This window comes from Nymphaea colorata, chromosome 13 (assembly GCF_008831285.2).
Source record: "Nymphaea colorata isolate Beijing-Zhang1983 chromosome 13, ASM883128v2, whole genome shotgun sequence".
Classification (NCBI taxonomy): Eukaryota; Viridiplantae; Streptophyta; class Magnoliopsida; order Nymphaeales; family Nymphaeaceae; genus Nymphaea; species Nymphaea colorata.
The window spans coordinates 5,971,299-5,994,095 of NC_045150.1; the positions used below are offsets into that span (position 1 = coordinate 5,971,299).

At 35.6% G+C, this 22,797-nt stretch overlaps 2 protein-coding genes across 8 annotated transcripts; one reads left to right on the plus strand and one right to left on the minus strand.

Moving 5' to 3' along the window:
* Positions 1 to 6,521: 6,521 nt before the first annotated feature.
* LOC116267129 (GDSL esterase/lipase At4g10955-like) lies at positions 6,522 to 10,650 on the plus strand. Of its 5 annotated transcripts, XR_007575184.1 has the most exons (5): positions 6,522 to 6,712; positions 8,095 to 8,191; positions 9,132 to 9,604; positions 9,839 to 10,394; positions 10,499 to 10,650. XR_007575184.1 is itself a non-coding variant. In XM_031648715.2 (3 exons), exons 2-3 carry the CDS (start codon positions 8,124 to 8,126, stop codon positions 10,099 to 10,101), a joined length of 1,038 nt encoding a protein of 345 aa, XP_031504575.1. In that variant the 5' UTR covers positions 6,522 to 6,712; positions 8,095 to 8,123; the 3' UTR covers positions 10,102 to 10,650. The 5 variants fall into 5 exon arrangements, 1 of the variants encoding a protein (XP_031504575.1); XR_004175519.2 differs by having other exon boundaries at positions 9,132 to 10,394; XR_007575183.1 differs by lacking the exon at positions 6,522 to 6,712 and adding an exon at positions 7,710 to 8,002 and having other exon boundaries at positions 9,132 to 10,394.
* A 1,202-nt stretch (positions 10,651 to 11,852) lies between these two features.
* On the minus strand, positions 11,853 to 16,525 carry LOC116266559 (GPN-loop GTPase QQT2). Of its 3 annotated transcripts, none has more exons than XM_031647804.1 (7): positions 16,396 to 16,525; positions 13,968 to 14,033; positions 13,723 to 13,858; positions 13,364 to 13,590; positions 12,973 to 13,263; positions 12,578 to 12,783; positions 11,853 to 12,501 (listed from the first exon to the last, which is right to left on the minus strand). In XM_031647804.1, exons 2-7 carry the CDS (start codon positions 13,998 to 14,000, stop codon positions 12,231 to 12,233), a joined length of 1,164 nt encoding a protein of 387 aa, XP_031503664.1. In that variant the 5' UTR covers positions 14,001 to 14,033; positions 16,396 to 16,525; the 3' UTR covers positions 11,853 to 12,230. The 3 variants fall into 3 exon arrangements, with proteins under 3 accessions (XP_031503664.1, XP_031503666.1, XP_031503667.1); XM_031647806.2 differs by having other exon boundaries at positions 16,273 to 16,414; XM_031647807.2 differs by lacking the exon at positions 16,396 to 16,525 and adding an exon at positions 16,262 to 16,368.
* Positions 16,526 to 22,797: the final 6,272 nt, after the last annotated feature.

A 22,797-nucleotide genomic window follows, 5' to 3' on the forward strand; every position in this document is an offset into this window, starting at 1 on the left:
TACGAATAAGATCATTCTTGAAAGATCTAATATGAGATTTTACAGCTTATTTGGAGTCCTTTTGAAATTCGATAGCTTTAAATGATAGAATGGGAGGGAAGGATATCTCAATTTCATTTGGAATCCTTTCAAAGCAATAAATATCATCCTCCTCTTCTTCTGGTCTGAGTTCCTCCTCTTCTTCACGTTCTTCAATGAATTTTGTCTTGTCAGCCACTTTACTCTCTTCATTCTTGTTATATGCACAAATTTGTGTGAAAAACACTGAAAGTGAGCTAAAAATAAAAATTACAGTTGTCCTGCCTCTCATTTATAGCCTTAGTTCTTGTGCTTGGAGAGATGGATTTGAATAAATTCCAACAACCTCTCCTGCCGCTTCCAGTGGTGGCAGTTTTCATGTTATATTATATTACATATATGGTTGTTTTATTTTTATTTTTTATTTTTATTACTATAGCAAACATATGATGAAAAAAATTAAATATATATATATATATATAATATGATGCTATTGAGGTGCGAGTCGAAAAGCAACACCCACATCCTCACCAACCAAGTTGGTGCTGCCACTTCTGTGACTATAGTAAGTGCCTATTTCTTTCTTGGTGAAGGGGTTTTGGTGTTTTCATTTATGACTACTTTTTGTTAATTCCAATGTAGCCGTTGCTTAGTATAGTGAAAACGACGAACAGTATTCAAATTATTACAATTAATAATAAAAATCATTTAACGGAAAGAAATAGTCCAACTATAGTTGTATGCAATTGATCAACCTATTATTCAATATTAGTCGGCTCATTGAAGACGGAGAGAGAGAGAGAGCTATTATAATTAAAATTAGGGTGTTGGGGACATTATTATAAACAAATTAATTTTTTTTCGTTCATTTTCTTTACAAAGCTAAAAAAAATTATTTTTAACATTTCATATTTTTCCTTTACATCCAAAATTAATTTTTATGATTTTTTTCCTCCCATTTCCTTTTCTTTTTCTTTCCTTCCATATCATTTCTTTTTCTTTCATTTATCTTTTATCATTTCAAGTGATTTCTTTTTCATCCATCGAAGCATAGCATTAATGAAAAAATAATGTAAAGGACCTCAAAAAACATGAACGTAGCCACTTGGGTGCGACCACTAGGTTTACTAAAGTTTCCATCTATGTAGCTGTCATTCATATCTGAACCAAATGAAGAACACACGGACAAAAAAGACTGGTTGGTTAAGGGCCCTCATTGTATATTTGAGGGACATTTTATAAGTAAATATACATAAAATTGGTGTTCATCAATACATAAATAATGGACATTCATTTGGACAATTGCCGAAGCATGCTCATATGTGGCTCCACCCTTATTAAAAAAGAAACCTAACACAAGAGAGAGAGATGAATGAACTACATGTGAATGATTCCAACCCATGTATTTAACCAAAAAACTTGTTAATCAACTGTTTTAAGCATCCCTATATTTTGAATAACCAGTAGGAAATCTCACTGCCCAAGCAAGACCAAAAGCCAGGGGTGGAGCCATACATTTTTTTTATGAGGGGGTCGAATTAAAGTTTTTTATATTTTGACTACAACTGAAATATTATTTTTCAAAAATTTTATATAAAACAAGTGAAATACCATCCAAGTCTCGAGCAATGACAGGAAAGGATAGAGAGGCAGACCCGACACCTGAAGAAGTCTTGACCAGCAGCGATGAAGGAGAGAAAGAGCCACGTAAGGTTGATTGATGTCTTTTTTGCAATGGGGGAAGAGATAGGTTTTTCTTTTCCTTCTCAAATGAATTGGATTTACATTAGAGTTCATTTTCCTTCCTTTCATTTTCCTTCAACCAAACAGGGCGTAAATCCTACAACAAATACATCTAAATTTAAAAAATTTCAATTGTTTTATATGAAAATTTTGAAAAATAATATTTGAGTCTCATAATTATGCCAATTATGCCTTGATGATAAGCACATCAATGACACCACAATAAATTAAAATACTCCATCGGGAACACCACCATTCTTTGTCTCTCTCCCCAACACCATCATTATATGTCTTTCTCTGTTTCTCAGCTCCTCTCCATGTGCATTATGTAAATGCAACCCTTAGTTTCATGCAGAGACCATCTTTTGCGCTGCGCCAAATCTAGACAAAGACAAACTATTTACCTTCACCTCCTTCTTTTCTTGCGTTACAGTTACTTTGTTTTATGTGTTTCTTTTGTAAATTAACATCTCACCAACTCGTCGAGCATTTGTAGTTTTTTATCTTTATTGATATTTGTGTTGAATCGTTGTTGAGATTGAGACAGAGCCCTATCAATAGGCCTTTGCTATAACAAAGCCAAATTACCTACCTACCTAATGACTATCCGTGATATTAATGTTGCATTCCAGTAACAATAAGGTGAAGGGCTTGATGTCATTCTTAAAGTTTTTTTCTATTTTTGTTAAATTTGTGGCAGCTGAATTGATCGCATTTTGCTCTTTTGAAGTATAAATTTAAGTATTGGATTTATGGTATTTTCATTAAAGTTCCATATTTCAATGTTTGCAGATATATATATATATATTCCAATATTTGTGCATTTTTTATATTAACTTAGTTTAACTAACTGTTTGTCAACTAGCATTCAACTAAATTAATTTTTCAAGGAAACTTCCAAAACCAGGTTTCAATAAAAACCATGTTTTAAATGGGTTCATCCAACGCTACCACATAAATGAAAAATAAAAAAAAAATGCACCTTGCGTCGCCATCGGCCACTGCCAGTGACCGCCAGTTCCACCAGTGGCACTTGCCCACACAAATTTTACTTCATTTCCATATTGATATTTCAATTTTTTTTTTCGACATGTGACTGCCTTTTAAAGTTTGAAATTTAAAATAGTGGTGCGCTGTGGCGAGGCCATTTCTAGGTTTTGCCACGGCCAGTGGCCCTGCTGGTTGATGCCAACAGAGAGTTGTCTGTTTTTGGATCTATTAATTCTTGTACCTTATTATTTTTTTAATTCTCTGTAATCTTACTGCCATTTATGAGTTTACCAAGAATACACTTCTCAGCCAACTAGAGAAAATCACACGGTATCACCATATCCTGCATTAGCCAAGGCAAAAGGAGGAACCCATCACTAAAGAATCATATAGAAAGCTTTCATTAATCATGAAGATGAAGCAGTGGCGGAAGCAAGTGTGGGCCACATGTGGGCAGCTGCCCACACGGAGCAGAAAAAACTTCCTACTGTTATATTGATATTTCTGAGCAGAAAAAAAAGCCGATTTAGCATAGTCGCGAGCTGCAGCTACGTCTTGTTTCCTAACCTTGACAGCTTGGGGCTGCATTAATATGAAAAGGCTATGAACACGAAATAATCTTCCTACAATTTTATACAAAGCCTTTCAAGTTTCATCATCGCACAAAACCATCTAACCTCAGCTTTGGTATCACTGCAAGTATTTGCTTTATATCCTTAGCAACTGAAGAGAAGACCTCCTCCACATTGAAGTTTGGTTTGGCACTATGCATACCAAGGCCACTGTGTTAAAGCCAGAGAGATATAATCATATAAATAAGACGAAGCATGTGCAGTATATAAATAAGACTAAGCATGTACAGACAAGAAAGAACCAGAGAAATAACTCGGATCACAGTACCAAATGACATATATATCTACCCATGCCTAGTCTTGTGATGCCACCACAAACTATAATTAGGATTAACACAGTGCTGAAGCCGAGTGGAGGTATAAAACGGACTTTTTCATCTTTATCAAGTTCATCTTATTCTGTTAGTGCCTTAGTAAACAAGTCAAAATGAAGGATTTTTAGTGTTTTCTTTCCTCTTTAAACTAAGCAAGATTTGACTGCAAGTTCTTCGAACGATTTGTCTCATTACCAATAGATGGGCAGTTTAATCTCCTTATTCAAACGCAGAATTTTTCTCTCGATCCCATTTTCTGTCCCAAACATGCCACAACCTTTTGACGGGACAATTTATTCAAGATAAGTCATTCAGTAAACCTTATCTCAAGCCACTTGTCATGGAATGTTGTTCAAGTAAGCAGCTGAATGAATTAAACAAAACCTTAGCAGCTTCCTGTAGATAGCAGGTTGTATACATGTGTAACACACACATACACATCCACACCTATATATCTATTCATCTATTTGTGTGTGCATGTGCATGTGTGTGTGTGCTGAAATAAGAACAAGACAAGCCTGCAAGGTTGCTGAAACCTGATCCGCACAGGAAGAAAGAACAGCTCCTGTTCTATTCGTTTTTTAATGTTCAGCATCAACACATCTCAGCTAAACGAATTAAGCAAAACCTTATAGCAGCTTCTTGTAGATAGCAGGTTGCATGCATGTGCAACACACATACACATCCACATCTTTATATCTATTCATCTATTTGTGTGGGCATGTGCATGTGTGTGCGTGTTCTGAAATATGGATAAGACAAGCCTGCAAGGTTGCTGAAACCTGATCTACACAGGAAGAAAGACCATCTCCTGTTCTATTCATATTTTTAATATTCAGCATCAACACATTTCAGTAAAATGAATTAAACAAAACGTTATAGCAGCTTCTTGTAGATAGCAGGTTGTATACATGTGCAACACGCACACATACCCATACACATCAATACCTATATATCTATTTATCTATTTGTGTGTGCTGAAATAGGGAGAAGACAAGCCTGCAAGGCTGCTGAAACCTCATCTGCATAGGAGGAAAGATTTACGGATACTGCACACAATTGATGGCATTGACAATGGGATTACGGATGTCAATATATCCGATTTGGATAGGATGTCCGATTGAATCCTTCCAAAAAAATCAGATATGAAGAAAAAAAATCTAGTATCCAATTGGGAAATTGGATCGGATCAGATTTAAGAAATCATATCTGATCAAATTCAGATTTTGATATACATAAATATCCAATCAGATTCAGATTCACATTGGATTTAGTTTTAAATAAATATCATGTATCCAAAGTTCTTACATTTTGAAAATATGTCAAGTTTAGTTCAAAATTCAGATTCGGTTCAGATATGAATGCAAAAATTGGATTCAGATAGGATTTGAATTATGAAATTACATTTTGAATTCGGATATGATTTTTCTGCATCGAATCTGAATTTGAATCCAAATGTGTGAATATCCAAAAAAACGGATATGGTTAGGGATATATCCAATCCATTGACATCCCTAGCTAAATCAGATTCAACACATGTTTGATTATTCTTAAGGTGCATGAGTTGGTGAAAGCAAATTCTTCATGTCAATCTAGTTAAAGTAATAGGAAAATACTAATGGAAGTTGAAATGGGGATTTTACTTATTTGTAAATAATATTTTAAAATTATGAAAAATGAGTGGAAGCCTTTTTCTTTTGTGAACATGACTACATGTTTAGGTACTCATTTTCCCTATAGCTAGGCTGGGTACTGAGCTAGCTGAAGGCTTCAACCAGATATGGACTGAGCTTGACATTTCCAATTACTTGCACTACAAGCATATATGGATCTTTCAAATATAAACTAGAAGTATATGGGCAAATTGACTGATCAGAAGCTCTTTGAATGGTTAATGGAGGCTTCAAACTTTGGTTGAAATACACAGTAGCCAAGTTATGTCTAGTGTCACCAACAATTATCAAAGCACAACTACATTTGGTTTCTTCTTATTAAAATTCTGTAATTATCAAAGCACAACTACAATTGGTTTCTTCTGATTAAAATTTTACAATTATCAAAGCAGAACTACATTTGGTTTCTTCTTATTAAAATTCTGTAATTATCAAAGCACCATTACGTTTGATCAAACCAGTGCACAGTGACTAGCTATCCTGTGAACCAACTGCAACTTAATTGATATAAGGGTGCACAAAGCACCATTACGTTTGATCAAATCAGTGCACGGTGACTAGCTATCCTGTGAACCAACTGCAACTTAATTGATATAAGGGTGCACAACTTGCTGATCAGTTAATGTGAGCTTGTCCCAGTTTATCTTAGCTTTGATCTCATCAGTTTAGGAAAATGAGACATCCAAAATTGAACATCATCATGGAACCCAATAGAAAGGTCGCCCAAGATGCTGAAGAAGATGATGATAATAGTGGAAGCCTAGCTTTCGATCAAATTTCACCAATATTTCGTAAGTGAAATGAAACCGATTCAAGAACAAAGGTCGCCCAAATCATGTTGAAATTCTCAAAATCTTAAGGAAAGAGGTAAGTTTTGGGACACAATGGTAATCTCATCAGGATCATCTAAATAGATATATTTACAGTTAGAGAACGCCTGATAAGCAGAAAATCGTGTTTTTGGTCGACACGCAACTATGTTCTTGATATACAATTAGAACATTGAGCAGTGCTTTATAATACGTTAATTTTGAGCTGTTTTTTTTTTTATTAAGTTTTTTAGAAAACAGTTTCGGTCGCTAAAAATGATATACCAACTATCGATGTCCCTAGCTGTCATCCCGTCGTGGTGTGCCAATAGGCAGTTGATACATACCATAGTTATCATGTCTGAGAAAGGTAATGACTCAAACGGTCAGGATTATGTTTTGAGATTTTTAGTTTTCTTGGCTGCACCAAAGTCGATTAAACTAGATTTCTGAAAGAAAGAACGGAAGATGACATATCTGTAGCAGGAACTGCAACCGGAAACGACTGCGTCTGGCTGCAATTCTTAATGCTGGTAAGATCATTCTCGGTCATTTTCTTTATGCAATGAATAATATTGACGATTAAGATGTTCTGAACCAAAAGAAAAAATGATGGTGGTGTTCTGCCTCCTTAGATCATTCTTGTGTGATGACGACGACGTTGTAATCCTTAAAAGGAAGAAAGAAAAGAAAAGGTCGACGGTTTGCATGTGCTGTTCTTATATCTCAATTGATCGTAAAATGGAACACAGTAACAGTGCTTCTGATAGTTCTGCTTTTTCAACAAAATGGAATGAATTGAATTCATGGCCAGTTTGAGTGAATGATTGTTTCCTTTTTCTTTTTGATTCACAATACTTTTGTTTTGTCGCCTTTCCTTTATTAGATCTTAAGTTGGAAGAAATGATGCAAATTTTAGGGTTGAAAGCGAGTAAAAGTTTTGAGATCAGCGTTGTTTACCTAAAAGAATTATCATAAATCTTGCTCTGTTCAAATGTTTTTCTTCCTTTCTGTCATTTATTAGTTTTTGTTTCCCAAAAAATTAGCCACATAATTTAAGGATGGGGTAGGAAATCATAGCATAAAACATATAAGAAACAGGATATTACAGCGACGGAAATTCTCATAGAGAAGTTAGTAAATCTTATTTGTGTTTCCGGTTAATCATATTATCATCACAAATATTTACTCAGAGTATAGCCTCTTGTCATGTGGATCCCTCTTAATAACAGGAAACAGAAATTTAGTCTGCGGATGTGATAGCTAGTCCTACAATTCGGTTCTTTCAGAATGCGTGAACAATTAGTTCTCCGTGTTTTTGTTGTCTGCGTTCTTTTGTCTGGTATCTGGTAAGTGTCACATATTTTTGGAACACTCGGTTCCAAAATCCAAAGAACGCAGCCTTCCCCTTACCGCACACTCCCTATGGATCCTACTTTTGTGTTTTTATCTGGGACAGAGAAATAAAAAATGACTTGCTTCTGTGTGTTTTCACTGAAATGAGATTCCCTTGTCCTCCAAAATTGCATATCCTCTACCTTCTATTGGCATTCACCAAATTGTCGTGGGAGTAAGTTGTGGTTGATTATTTTGCTTTTGCAGATGCAGCGGAAAAAAACTCTGTGACATCATATACAATTTGAGGTCAAACGGCTGGAGCTTGTTTGACGTATAGGGATTATCCTGTGTCTGGGGCGTTGTGTAGGAAATGGGTCTTCTTAACTCATTTTGTCAATTAGATTTCCAGTGTAGCCACAGGATGCCTTGAATTTCAGTGATGTGATAACCCAATGTGCTTGAATAGAAGCGAACTTGTTGAAGCGGTAGAAATTTATTAAGTTAATAGAAAAGAAAGAAATAGTCTTAATTACTGCCGATGACTTGTGCTTTTACCATGTTTTTTTTTGTCTATTAGGCATCTTTCTGGAGGAAACTAGAAGGGACATGGTAATGACATCTGAGCGAGAAACATTCAGCGCTTCCGGGCCTGTACATCTAAGTCCTGTTAATTGGTAATTTTTCTTTTTTTTCGTTGATTCAGCTTCTCAAGTTATGTTTCTTTTCTATTTATGTTGATTTTCTATGTGCCACCCAATGAAATTAAATTGAATCTTTTAGGACTTAGTAAAAAGAGTACCGCTGGAAATGGGAATTGAGAGGCGCAATGGCTTCTGCGATGAAGTTGCATCCCCAAAAACACAATTTTGCAACATCCTTAATAAGTAGTCATTGTCAGTGAAATTCCTTGGCGTGGCCTCAGTACTCATGCATATTTTAGGATCAATGCAAATTTTTGGAACCAAGAACAGCTCAAAAAGGTGCTTCCAAAACCCCAAACAACTTCTAAGGATTTGCAATTATATAATCACAGACACCATGCCTACATCTGAATGCAGAACTGCTAAAGGCAGTCTAGATGGTTGGTTCAGTAGTTAACATCAGCAAATTTTGCTTTTGGTGCACACATATTCTGCTCAATTTCAAACACCTCCAAAATGTACTGTAAGTTATGCCATCACTGTTACAGGTTCTCTTCCCTTACAAACAAAGAAAAAAAAAAGGTAACAGTTTTGCCTTTTCTGGACTACCAAAAGATAAATATAGTGTTCCGTCGCATATGTAAAATGCTCTTCAAAACTTTTTGCTTGATCAATTCTGATGGTAAAATTATTGCAAATAAGGTTGTAATTTTCTATAACCAGTACTGAGGTCATTAGCAGAAGATGAGGCCTCATCTTGAGTTGAATAGGATGATAGGTATGTTTACAGTAATCATTGAGATCAAAAACAACGTCTAATAGTGGATGCAAAGAAGCTCAATCTTTATATAAGAACGCCATCTTGTTATCTTCAGATTATCTTGGTCAAACATTTTTTTGTTTTGTCTGCTCATTTGCAGAAATCGTTGTCATAGTTGATCTGAAATAAAATAAACTATGTTTCTTGAATCAGGGATAATCCTGACCATCAACGATCTGTTGCCGCTAGTTTAGTTCAAGCTGTCTATGTTCTCGAACGCGACCGCCAATTGAAGCGCAAAGGAGCTGATGCCCTTGCACCCCCTTGGTGGGAATTCTTTGGTTTTAAGTTAGCACATCCTCTTATTGATGATGCAGATTTGTCAGTTTTTGGCGCAATTTTTGAGTTTAATGACCCACTTTCATGTCTAAGCTTCCAATCTCAGGCTTCTCCAAGTGCAGTCATTGCTTTCCGGGGCACAATACTAAAAGGAGATTCTTTGTCTCGAGACTTGAAATTAGACCTGAGCATAGTTCATCATGGCCTTCATCAAACTTCTCGTTTTCACACTGCAATTGAGGCAATTAGAAATCTTGTTCCTGTATATGCAAATAATATATGGTTGTGTGGCCATTCTCTTGGTTCAGCCATTGCCATGCTTGCTGGCAAATGCATGGCTGAGAAAGGTATCCTTCTAAATACATTTTTGTTCAATCCTCCATACATTTCTGCGCCAATTGAGAGGATTAAAGATCAGAAGGTAAAAACCAGCCTGCGGATAGCCAGCAGTCTTATCACTGCTGGCCTTGCAATGGCTGTTAAAGGAAGGAGTTTTGTATCCGAAGCAAATGAGTTGTTCACTGCTCTTTCAGCATGGACTCCTTGCTTATTTGTGAATCCAGCTGATCACATATGTGCAGAGTACATTGGGTATTTTGAGCACCGGAATCTTATGGATGCCATCGGGGCAAGCAAACTCGAACGGCTTGCAACACAACACTCTATTGGAGGCTTGTTAATGGATGCAGTTGGACAGGAAAGCCAACCTTTTCATCTCATTCCATCAGCAAACATGACCGTGAACTTACATCCAGCAGCTAATTTTAAACAGGCTCATGGTATTCATCAGTGGTGGAGTCTGGATTTGCATCTGCAGTCCAAGCTGTATAGATATGTTGGCTAACTGGAGATGAGTTTTTCTTACAAAAGTTGGTAAAAGACCATGCAGTGCATGTGGCTTTGCGTGCGAAGGAGATGCCATTCTCATTCATTTCCACATTCACTTAAAAGATGAGCAACTATAGCTGGAGTTTGGAGAATCTTATAGAACCAGAGCAATTTCATGATGATCTATTATTTCCCAAGATGAAATGCATACTTCAGATAGGTGGATTTTGTGTTATAAGGTGGATTCTAACACTAATTGAGCAAAAAAATATTCCTTTCAGGAAAATTCATATCTGGTTAGCCAAATCGGTAAGGAAGCTTAAATCAGTTGAAGCATGATTTAGTGTTATCTTTTGTAGCTGTTTACTTATTATTTTCAGCATTTTTTTTTGCTTATGTCAAATGAACCACAGGTAAGCATGTGAAATCAGACTTGGAAAACGATTGGCTGGTTACTGTTGCTGTGCTCTGTTTTGTTAGCAGTATCTTTCCCTGCCTGGTTAACGCTTTCCATGTAAAACCAGATAAGAATCTGGTTAACTAAATTTAGCTAGCCAATAAAGAACGAAGAAGGAAAAGTGAAGTATTTCATATTCTTACATTAAGGAAAACTGCCCCTGTTGATTTTCCTTTTCCAACTTCTCCTTTCACTAGAGCTCTTCGCAAGGTGTATTGGTTTTTGTCAATAACGCACAAGAAAAATCTGGAGAATTATTTGATTTAAACTGCATGGGATGCTTCAGAATTGATTACTAGTACTGCACCAAATAGTAGAAATTAATTTAGAGTCTCTCAAGTCCAGCATTTGCTGAAATAAATGCAAAACTGTGAATCATATTTTCAAATTCAAGAATAGCAATTTTGTCAACCAGAGACTCGGTCTAGTGATCATTGAACACCATGACCATAGATGGTGACCTGGACCTCGCGATAGATAACTCTCTGCCATTATGTTTTCAGAGCTTTTCCAGTATGGGTCTTCATATTTTTAAAGAGAGAGAGAGAAGGAAAAGCCTTTTGCATGACCAGCGAGTGTTTTTTGATCCCACAAGGGCTTTGTAGTTGGGCAGGTAAGTTAGGTAACTGTGTTCTGATCAGGCACCCTTACATAGAAAGTTTCTTAACCATTGATGGTCTACATTAATTCCCCTGTCTAGATTCGAACCAAGTATGTTTCAGTAAGAGGGTCCAAATCCAATCACTCCTTTTGAGTATCATTTCTTGTCAAATTCAATCAAGTTCCAGATAAACATTCATGCACCAGTGCAGCGGCAAAAGTCACCGGAAAGGACCTTTAGCTTGGTTTTCTGAAAAGGTGAGTATTGTGCCCCAATGCACCAGGCCATGTAGTGCATATAAGAATGATGTAGATCAAAGGAGAGACGAGGAAATGATGAGAGCTATATTGAATTACTTAGATCTTCCCATTATTTATGTGGGATGAAACTATTTGGACAACTATGCACACTCTTAATTAGGTATGCACAAACAGTGCTGGGAACCACTGACGGTGGCTCATATAATGGAGAAGGTGTTATTAGAACATTGCCTTAACTGCCTTGGACATGTGGTACTGAGGACTGCTCACAGGATGGGGAATAATTTTGGTTTATGATTTTCAAGCTTCTCTAATAATGTGTAGTGGAGCCTGACAGAAGGGAAGAGCATTCTTTACCTTTTCACATAACTGATTTTAATGTCTCTAACCCTCTTCAGGCTATATTTTCTAATGTTTGGGGGCCCAACCTCAATAACTAATAAGACTAGTTTCTACCAAAAGACCCCTTTAAAGTTTACTTCTTCATGAACAACTGCATACACACATCCACAGTTCCTCTACTTGGGATTTTCGACGATATGTACTCCATCAAGTACCGCAGTCAACCATACATGATTAATTAACAGAACGAAAAAGAAAATTGCTTACAGAGGACCAATCTTCTCAGATAAAATATGCAGGACGAACTCCCATGGACAAAATCGTAAGGAATAGATCCCCACTCTGGACTTTGTTTCAATCATTGCCACCCAGAAAATCATCCTTCTCTTCGACCTCAAACATGATGCAACCATTCATATTTTCAAAACTAACAACCTTGCAAGATCGAACCATCATCACTATCTTCTTCCTCTTATTCAACGCTCTCAAAGAGAGAACCTTGCAACCTCCTCATCTTCGCCATCATCATCTTCCTCTTCCATGTCAGAGGTAATTTCAAAATCTTCCTCTTCCTCTTCTTCTTCCTCTTCTTCCGCTTCAATTTTATCTTCTCCCTCTTTCTTCTTCAAACCAGTGCTCAAGACCACAGTCTCTCCTCCTGTCTTCTCCATGTCCTTCCTGAACCTCTCCATGTTTGCACGACGTCGCTCCTCTTCCAATGATTCCTTTTCAGCTCGTCTCTTATCAAGATCAATCCTGCAAACAAGAAGAACATTTGGTAATCCAGAATGCACACACTTTGATTTGAGAAAAGAATATCAGAATTTGGTACTTGTAGCTCTCCATGTACTCTTCAGCACTAGCTTCAACTGCTTTGAAGAAGCTGTGAACCCCTTCACCATCCCGTGCTGACACTCCCACAGTCTTGAGATTTTTATAAAACTCATCCAGCATCAAAGAAAGGGTTCTCGTCAAAGTTGACGTATAAGATGTATCAGATTCGAGTGCTGCATGAAATGCTTCAAAATCTTGCATCCACTGTTGCAACAACGAAAATATGTGGAGAAAAGGTTATAGCTGTTAATTGCATAATCAATCTATTTCAAAGAAGCAGAATCTATAAAGTGCTGAAAATCAAGGCAGTCTTTATTCAGGAATAAACTCAAATGCCCCCGACACGTCCACATTAAGGAACATGAAATGTCTTAAGCCTACAATGCCACACACCTCCAAAGCAAATTCATGACGAGCCACATCTATTTTGTTAAATGTCAAGATCAGTGGTAGACGTGTTTTGTAGACTATACTGCAAGCATAAAGCATGTTGCTCATGAAAGTTGATGGATTTGCTGACCGAGGAGTGTCCACGACATATGCAATCACTGTCGGGAATGTTGACGCAAAAGCCTCTGTGATTATGGCTCCAGAAGCCGACCAGGTGAATATTTCAATCTGACCAGGCGTGTCAACAAGAACATAATCCAGTTGATCCGCTCTTTTCTCAATAACAGATATCACCTACCATATTATCCAGAGAATGAGAAACATGAACTTGAAAGATATCGATGAAAATATCCGAAGTTAATAAATCACAAACGTAGGTCGCTGAAACTGATACCTCATCAAACTTTGTAGAGAACAGATTAAGTGAGGTAAGAATACCACCATTCGGACCAAGATTAAATTCCTTCATAACTTCTTTATACTTAACAGTATCTCGTATATCAATATTAGCACCGAAAGGAAGGGACATGACTGCTGGGTCAAGATTTAAGACATATCCTCGGATGTTTGAAGAAAGTGTATGTCCAACCAAGCGATGCAACAGAGTGGTCTTTCCACTTCCTACAGGAGCAAGGAGACATTTAATAACTGTATTACGTTTATCTGGAAATTTAACTGAATATCTCCCATAACATGCACGGAAGACAGTGAAGCAAGAAAAAAACATGGAACTCATATAGTTAGGGGATCGACCTGCCATTCCAACAACTATAATAATAACGGGCTTCCTCTTGAAGAGGATTGTTGATGTTCCAGCTCCTGCAGATGATGTCTCTCCAATATTCAACTGTCTTATAGATTGTGTAATATCCTCATCTCCAGGTTTTGCCTTCAAAATCACAAACAAAAGAGAACAGTAATTAGAATTCATACATATCACAAGGAATATGCAGCACATGATATATAATAAATAGACAATGAAGTTGTCAAGTTTGTACATCAACATGTGCTGATGCTTCCATCTTCTCCATCTGATATTTTGGTCACACTGGCAATCTCTCTGACTGCAAGCAAAAAAGTGTTAAATATCACATGCAGGATCAGGTGAAACAGACGATGCGAGGCTTTTAGAAATTTTTGGAAAGGGAAAGTGGATAATGAAAGTCAATCAGGAACAGGACATGAAACTAATTAAGTAAGCAACAAGACAAAAAAAAAAGTGATTTTCAAGCCAAAAAGGAACTGAAAAGGAAACCAACTGAACAAGAAACGCAGTTCTTTTTAAGGAAGCATGCCTCTTAAAAAGGGCTATCTTGTTTAACCTCTCACTGGAAGTTTGTTTCCTTTATATGAAAAGTGTGCTTCCTTTGAAAGGAAAAGTGAGGTTCCTTTCTGACATCATGCTTCCGTAGGCACTTTGAAAGTGCCCAGTTTCTTGCTCAGAAGCATAATTCTGAAACCCATAGGTGCTTCTGAATTCTCATGAATCTGAGAAAAGCATTTTGATACTTTTCTCACTATTTACATGTCACATCATGTAGGACAACTTATGGAACATTTCAGACCATCAATAAACACAATAAATTCCTGATGAATCAAGGAAAAGCATTTTGATATTTTTCTCACCATTTACATGTCATATCAAGTAGGACAACTTATGGAACATTCAGACCATCAATAAACAGTTAAACACAATGAATTCTTGTCACAACCCAAAAAAACAAAACTTAGCATAAGGAAAACACAAAAACAAAGAACATCTTGTCCAAAATGCATGCCTGCATTATTCACAGGACTAAATGGAAGAGGAGAAGACGAGTGAACACATTTACACCTACTGTGATTTCCACGATCTTATGAGCATGTTTGATTCAAGGAACAGGTTTTCCAAGAACACCTGTCCTAGGATGAGATTTGGACTTCGCAACCCACCTGCCAACTGTCCGTTGTTTTAATTCACTGTTACAGAGACATGTTGTTCAACATGTCCGTTGTTGATTGCTGTAAGCTGGGACAGTTTGTACAACTATACACTGCTTATATGACTTGCAAGACAACTTGGACAGTACACATGGATCTATTTCAATGACTTGATGATTTTTGTTGTCATGGAAACAAAAAGGTCTCCGAGAACACACAACACAAAAACATAAACAAAAAGCTAATGTGAAAAAAAAAAGGGGATATGAGCATCAATTCCTTAACCTAAACTTTCATACGCTATACAGGTTGCATGTGTATGATCTGTGTTGGAAAACACAAGTAAACATAAAATAAATATTTAAGAGATAATAGAGAATATATACATATGAAGCCAAAATATCTGTTGCACATCCTGCAATCAGTATCTGAGCTAATGATTGGTAAAAAGGGAAATTGGTTTCGTACTATTTCAATAGGAAAATTTAGTGAGCATTATCTACAGAACTAATCACCTGGTGAAATGGAAACTGCAATAGGTATTTTAACACCGACCTTGTTAAAAATGACTACCAGTGTTAAAACTATGAAAAAACCACGTTAAAAACTACTATTGCCTAACTAAAACCAGGCTCGATTCGGACCAGGTAAAGATGGACTTAGGGCACTTGACAGATCCCTCCATTGCCCCATCGGAGATCAGAAATTTCCTAAGCTAAGGCTAATACAATTACAACCCATATCAGCCGGATGCTGGTACGGGTACGGGAAAAAGGGTACATCATTTTGCAGATCTTGGTACGGCGGTACGGTGATAATTATCGATAATTACATATTTTTAATTAAAAAAATAAAAATTTTGAAAAAACCACTAGGGGGCATATGCAAAACCACTTGCGTTTTGCATATGAAGCAAATGGAAGAGGGCCTAACAGAAAGCCACACATGAAAGCAAATGGAAGCAGACAAGGGAACATGTCTGAAGAACAGGGGAATGAAGGTAACAAAAGGCCACACATAACAGAACACGGCATGAACAGAACACGGCATAAACAGTGTTCTGTTGGTCCATTTCAAGCATTGCAAGTTGCAGTTTTCACAGAAAAGAGAAAACGAACATAACGGGGAGCAGGAAATCAAAGTTGAGAACTGAATGTATCGAAGAAAAAGGAAGAAACTCAAAACACGGCAATACGGCATGAACAGGGAGCACGTTCTTGAAACAGATGACGACATTCAAAACAGATAAAAACGGAGCAGGAAATTCCGCCGCAATCTGCCATCAATTTTGGGAAACTAGAGAGAAGAACAAATCCCGCAAGAATGAAGCAGATCACAACCCTAAAAATCAAAAGGGAACAAACAAACTAACAAATGAAAAACCTGCCGTCGGCGTCGCCCACTCTCCGTCCGTCGCCAGCAGAGAGAGACAGATAGAGAGAGAGAGAGAGAGAGAGAGAGAGAGAGAGAGAGAGAGAGAGAAAAGAAAGAAAGAGAAAGATTGACCTATGAGTGCTGGAGTGACCAAAGAGTGCCAGAGAGAGCGCGCCGGAGGGGCTTTCGCGGGAAAAATGAACTGCAGACAAAAAGTGGCTTGGTTTTCGGGAGGGTAGAGAGAGAACGAAATTACGAAGGGATTTGTCGAGGGTTTAAGCGGCGTTTTCCGAAAACGGAAAAGAAAAATAACAAAAATGTCCTGCCTGTGGCGTACGCCTCACGCACCACCTTTGTTCCCGGCTAGTGAAGCTCAAGACATGTTATGCCCCGGATCCAAGGGTTTTCATGGAAAATAGCATCGAAGCGTACGCCTCACGCCTTGAGGCATATGCCTTTAACAACACTAATGTCATAGACTGATCCCTCGAGTTTTAGCCAAAATTGAAGAATCATTGGTGTGGCTACTGCTTCCTGCTATGTGACAGTAAATCACGAATATTTGATGTTTGCTCACTATCTTCTCACAATGTGCAAATTTTACTAGTAGAAGCTGCGGTTGAGCCAAGAATTTTTTGTCGTGGGGCCAAATTATAGTTTCAAAATTTTAACATTTCAAATAGAAATTTTCAAATTATATATATATATATATATATTAAACTAAAATATTTTAAATTTACATAAGACTGTCAATATGGGTATTTTATTAAGTAGATGACTATGTCTTCTAATGGGTTAAGGTTGTGGCGACCAACCAGAATAAACAAAAACTTGTGTTTAAGTTCATTAAGCACAGCATTTTTAATTGTTTTGGCATACCACAAACTATGTTAAGTGATGGTACCACAAACTATGTTAAGTGAAGTTATACCACATATAAGGTATAACTTTTATACCTTATATGTCATTTTCTAATATGCATGAAGTAATTTTGCTAAGATTGCTTATATACATGCCCAATAAGTTATAAAAGTTATAAATGCATGGCAACAATAATTTTGGGTAACAAACTTACTGAAAATTTGTGGACCTTGACCCACTCCAAATGGCCAAATAAAACCTCGGATCAAATGATCAAATCTCAATTCAGGACCCTTATCCAAATGATGAAACATTTCACAAATTGCTAAAAATCCCTCCTAGAAGTGGTGTCACCTTATGTTAGAAAAATAGGGGATGTGTTTGACTGTTTTTTGTAAAATCTTTCTTCATAAGAGCTATTTTATAATATTTTATTTAACTCAATGAAATAAAAAGCCTCAAGGAAGTCCATGGAGGCCACCCTTGGGTGGAGAGAATGCTGCAACAATCTTGTATGTTTCTATGGTGCTTGAGTTGTTCGGGCTGCCCTTCTATCATCCCCTTCCCATGAGTTTGCTTTATTCTTTTTTGTATTTCATCCACTTTTATTTGGACCAGTGGTAGAGTCAAAAAATTTTTTTGGAGGACACACTTTTCACAAATTTTCATATTTAAAGGAGCATTGTTATACATAACATTAATTTTAAAAAAAGAAAACTTGAGGAGTTGGTATGCATATTGTTATCACCCCAAATTTTTCAAAAAATATTGTATTTTGATTTAATTTTAGACCCAAAACAATTTTGCAACTATTCGATCTAAAATGAATTTTTAAACTCAAGTTTAGATCCAAATCAAGCATTTCAAACTCAAAATCCAAAATCAAGTTCTAAACGGCAAAATCTGGTGCTATAAGTCCCGCGCGCTCATGCGCTGACCTCTCTCTTATTTTACACTTCGTCTTCGCACCAAAATATGTTTTTGAAGCTCAAAACTAAGCCGACCACTCTTTTATAACAAAAAAAAAAGTTTTCTACATATTTTAAGTAAAAGGAGGTTTTATGGTGATTTTGTCTTATTTTATTCACTTTAATTTCATTTTATTTAAATTTTAAAAAAATATTTCTTAGACCTCCAGCAACAATGCAGCCCCCTCCGGTGCCCACAATTCAAAAGGGTGTTTGTATGGCTAATAGTCAATCCCTCTTAGTCAAAACCTATTTTTTAGAAAAAAAATAAAAATAATTCAAAATTATTTGAAATTTGGATGAAAATATTGTAAAATTCAAAACAAATCAAAGTTTGAGTTTTGGCTCCAAAACTCTCTATAAATATCCCCACAGTCCTTCCTCTTGAGCATTTTGAGTTCAAATACTCCATCACTTGAAGATTTGCCTCTTTATTTCTCTCTTCTTTTCCAACTTTGGGAGCAAGTTTTTCCAAGTTCAAACTCCTCAAAGAAGTACAAAGAGATCTCTTAATAGTTCATCATCTTGGAGTTTCATCTTAGGTGACTCTATGATCATTTACAAGAGATGACTCATTTCCAATATCATTCATATTAGAGGTATGTAATCTTCCTCTCATTTTCATCTATTTCCTTTTTTCCATTTGCTACCTCTCTATGGTCGTGCAAGAAAGCTCAAATAATTTTCTATACAGAATCGAGAGTTATATCTTAAGTGCACCGGGAGTATGAGGAAGACAGAATAAATTTCATTTCTTCATTTAACTTCAAAATATGCTTGTTATATTGTTTTCATTCACCATTCATGCTTGAAATGAAGCTCATGCATGATATTTTAATATTTTCATAATTAATGAGCAAATGCACGGTAAGAATGAGAGTAGGATTTGGGACTCTTTATTCTTATACTAATTTTATAGGTTAAGACTTGTTCAACCCGAAGAAAACTCTCACGAATATGTACATGTTAATATGCATTTTCATATCATTTCACCCTAGTTTCTTTTGTAATCATCCGATTATGAACCCTAACAAGTGTCTCGTTGTGTTGCTTGATTTTCTTACATACCCAACGGTAGAAGATATTCTCTTGTAACAAACAAAATAACTATGTTTTATGTTCATATATAAAAATATTTAAAATCATGTTTTCCAAAACATTTTCGAAAGAACCCTCTCTAAAGCTGCCTTGGAGACTTAACTTATGTTCTTGCATGGACCCAAGTTCCCTTCCGGCCTACATAAAAAATTGAAGTCCGCTATTTTTAAGTCAATTCTTGATTTTGATACTCGTGAAGACTTATGCATATAAACATGTTATATATGTATATGTGCACATAAATGTCTTTATTTGTCTTTATCTCTTTATGATTTAACATATTCTTTTGCAAACTCTCGTATATGTATATATGAATATATATACATGTATTCCATTTTAAAATCTCTCTCTTTTTAAAATCATCTTCTCTTCTCTATTTCATTTAAACCTTATTTTCACAAGCATTCATATACGCATCTATACGTATATATATACGTATACATGTATATATAAATATGCATATGAATATGTATATCTCTTTCTTTTAAATCTTTGATTTTATGATTTTCAAGATCTCTTTCTCTCTTTCTTTCTCTATATCTTTCTCTATGAAAGTCTTTCAACTTTTCCATTCTTTCAATATTTTTCTCTTAATTTAATATTTTAATTTCTCATTTGCCAACTTCACTAAGACAAAAAATCAGGTAATGATCCAATATTGAATCATGCTTGAGGGTCTACAATCTCATTGCATTTTCAAAAACTTTTCACTTTTCATAAAAAATATCTATTACAAAAATCTTAGATGTATGTGATGGTAGGAATGCCTTATATGAATGTTGCGGTAGAAATGAATAATATAGGATTAATGCATTCATGCATTTACACTCACTTAATATTACTTATGATCACAAATACCTCTCTAAAAAAATTTAAGCAAGATGGGATGGAGCTCTAACTAGTAGTAACCGAATTATAACAAAATCTCAAACTTACTTAAAGTCTTAAGAGAACACTAAAATGACTTCAAAATGATTTCCTAAACTTTTCAAATGATAGTTACAAAGATTTCTCAATTCTAGTTTTCCCTAAAATTCACACTCTCAAGTAATTCTTCACGAACTTTTTCAAAAGTTTGAAACGTCAAACTTTCAATATTTTAAAGAAATGTTTGAGCCAAAATGAAATGCATTAATAATAAACATAGTCTTTACGTTAATTACCCCAGGTAAAAGCATCGGGAACGGTCGATACTCGTACCGACGGACGAGTCCCTTTCTCTCTTATTTTCAAAACAAAACATCATTTTTCTGGAGCACTCCAAAACAAAAAATAGAAATTTTGGAAATACAAACACATATATGGCTCTGCCTCCAATTGGACACCACTTCCAGTGTTCCAGAGCTTACTTCAGGACCTATTAAAATCTAGAGAATGAGCATTGGGATGTGTCAACAACCACCCCAAGTTTTTTTTGTGAGGTAAACCACCTTGACGCCCAGTGCATTATAACTCCTTGAGGAAAAGAGCTGACTTTGGTAGAGTTTTTTTTTTAATTAGAGTTAATTTAGTCCTCTCGCCTTGAGTTGGTCAACGAGCCATTGACTATGACGTTCTTGGCCAAGATTGCCATCATTATTTTACGTATTTTCTCTAAACCATATTCAATCTTGGTGGACTTTGCTGAACTATGGATGCACTATGGAGAACAAATGTCAAGGTGTAAGACGTGAGGGAGAAACCTCTCCAATCTCTTAGATCAAAGTTTGTCACAGAAAATGTGTTTTATTCGAAAAAGATGTGTATAATACGCCAAAACACAGTAAACCATATAAAACATGAAGAAAATACATATTATATGTGTTTTTCTTGTTTTTTCATGTTTTTTATGATTTTTTTACTTTTTATAATTTTTAGGATTTATTAAATGTTTTAAATTTTTTAAAAATTTTCTGAAATTTTTCAAAAATATTCTCGAGATATACAACTTTATTGTATTATACATGAAAAATTTCTCACTGTATAATACCCGTATACGTTTTTTGTGACAGTGGATCAAACCAGAAGACTGGATGCGTATGCATGCATATAGCATGTATATACTCCTTGCTTATGTGCTTGATCATAATTATATATTTTCATTAGTCTGTCTTACAACATGTTAACATGGTTAGGATCGGTGTTGTTTATTTGTTTTAACTTCTCCATTCACATACTTCTATTCTCTGTTTTTTAAGCTTAGATAATAGTGTTTCGATTACGGTGCTTTGAAGTCATGTTAGAATTAGAGCCATAGGGTTTCGATTATGCTGCTTTGAAGTCATGTTAGAATTAGAGCCACTGTGGATCTAGATACTTTGAGATTTTGGAACTATAAGCCAACTTTGAAATGTCAATATGTCATTTCATGTGAATTTTTAAAGCTTTTTTAGTCTCACCTTTTCTCAGCTTTCATCTACATGTTGGCTGTCCAAAGACCAAGTTTCAGCTGAATTTGAGATCATTTAGTGTGGTTTTATGATGTTTAAATATTTGATTTTCTAAAAATCTAATTTTGAAACTATAAGGCACAAAATTTTGGCTGTACTTCAAATGTTCGTATCTTGAGTTGTCAGTGGAACTTTTCTCTAGAAAAGACTAATCTTTTACACGTGTCATCTTTCCCAAGAACTCAATATCAGGAACTTGGACACATTTCAACCCTGGGAAGTCTTATATTGTTAGTAATTGATGCTCATTAGTTTTAACTCTTTTCATTTAGTTATCGCTACTAATTAGAAGAAATACTAACTCTTTTCTTCTGTTGCTTAGACCTAGTGAGTGAAGTGCACATGCGGACCTCCTTTTAGCAATATTAGTGGTAGAGGATTTAGTTTAAGATCGGTTGTTAGATTCGTTGATGTTGAAGTATTTGAATGTTTGATTTGTTTCGAGTAGTGTGATTGTGATTTTTTTTTCTTTTGACTTAACAAGCAAGTATTTTTGGATTTGGATCTCTTACATTGGGATTTTTTCCTATGTACTCAACCCGACCCACTACTAACGTGAAATTAAAAATTGGTGCTTGACTTCCACTAGTCTTCAATGAAAGTATATTTTAAAATCTGTCACATTGTCAAAATTGCATCGCTTCACATGGGGTGAAGGGTTTCTAAGAAGTTGGGATTTTAAAGACGGCAAATAAGTAATTTTTCATCCTGGACATTGACTTTAATGTATCACATGGCTGTGATTGGATGAAGCTTAAAATGACCTAGTATTTCAGCTTTATATATATATATATATAAATAGTGAGTATGAAGTAAAGTTTGTGCGTGTCGTTATGCATGCATAGTTTACATGCACAATAAAAGAAGGGGAATGCTTTTTTGGAATAAAAAAAAAACATATCTTTTTTAGTCATTTTACCTTTTTTTATTCTTAATTTATTTTACCAAAAACTTGTTTTTTGTGTGTAAATGATAAATACTTTTGTCATTATCCATACTGACACACAAAATTTCATGCATCAATATTGCACATGTAACCAACTTTTGTCATTTACCATACTAGCACATAGAATTTCATGCACCAATGTTACACATATAACCAGCTTTGTTGATTATTTGTACCATGAAAGTTTCATAAAGCTTTGAAAATTACTTTAAAGGACATAATTTTCCGTATA

Coding starts and splice junctions, on each gene's coding strand:
- LOC116267129 (XM_031648715.2), top strand. CDS start 8,124: ATGGTAATGACATCTGAGCGAGAAACATTCAGCGCTTCCGGGCCTGTA. Junction 8,192..9,131: donor CATCTAAGTCCTGTTAATTG/GTAATTTTTCTT, acceptor TTCTTGAATCAG/GGATAATCCTGACCATCAAC.
- LOC116266559 (XM_031647804.1), bottom strand. CDS start 14,000: ATGGAGAAGATGGAAGCATCAGCACATGTTGAT. Junction 13,591..13,722: donor TATAGTTGTTGGAATGGCAG/GTCGATCCCCTA, acceptor TTGCTCCTGTAG/GAAGTGGAAAGACCACTCTG. Junction 13,264..13,363: donor TCTCTACAAAGTTTGATGAG/GTATCAGTTTCA, acceptor ATAATATGGTAG/GTGATATCTGTTATTGAGAA.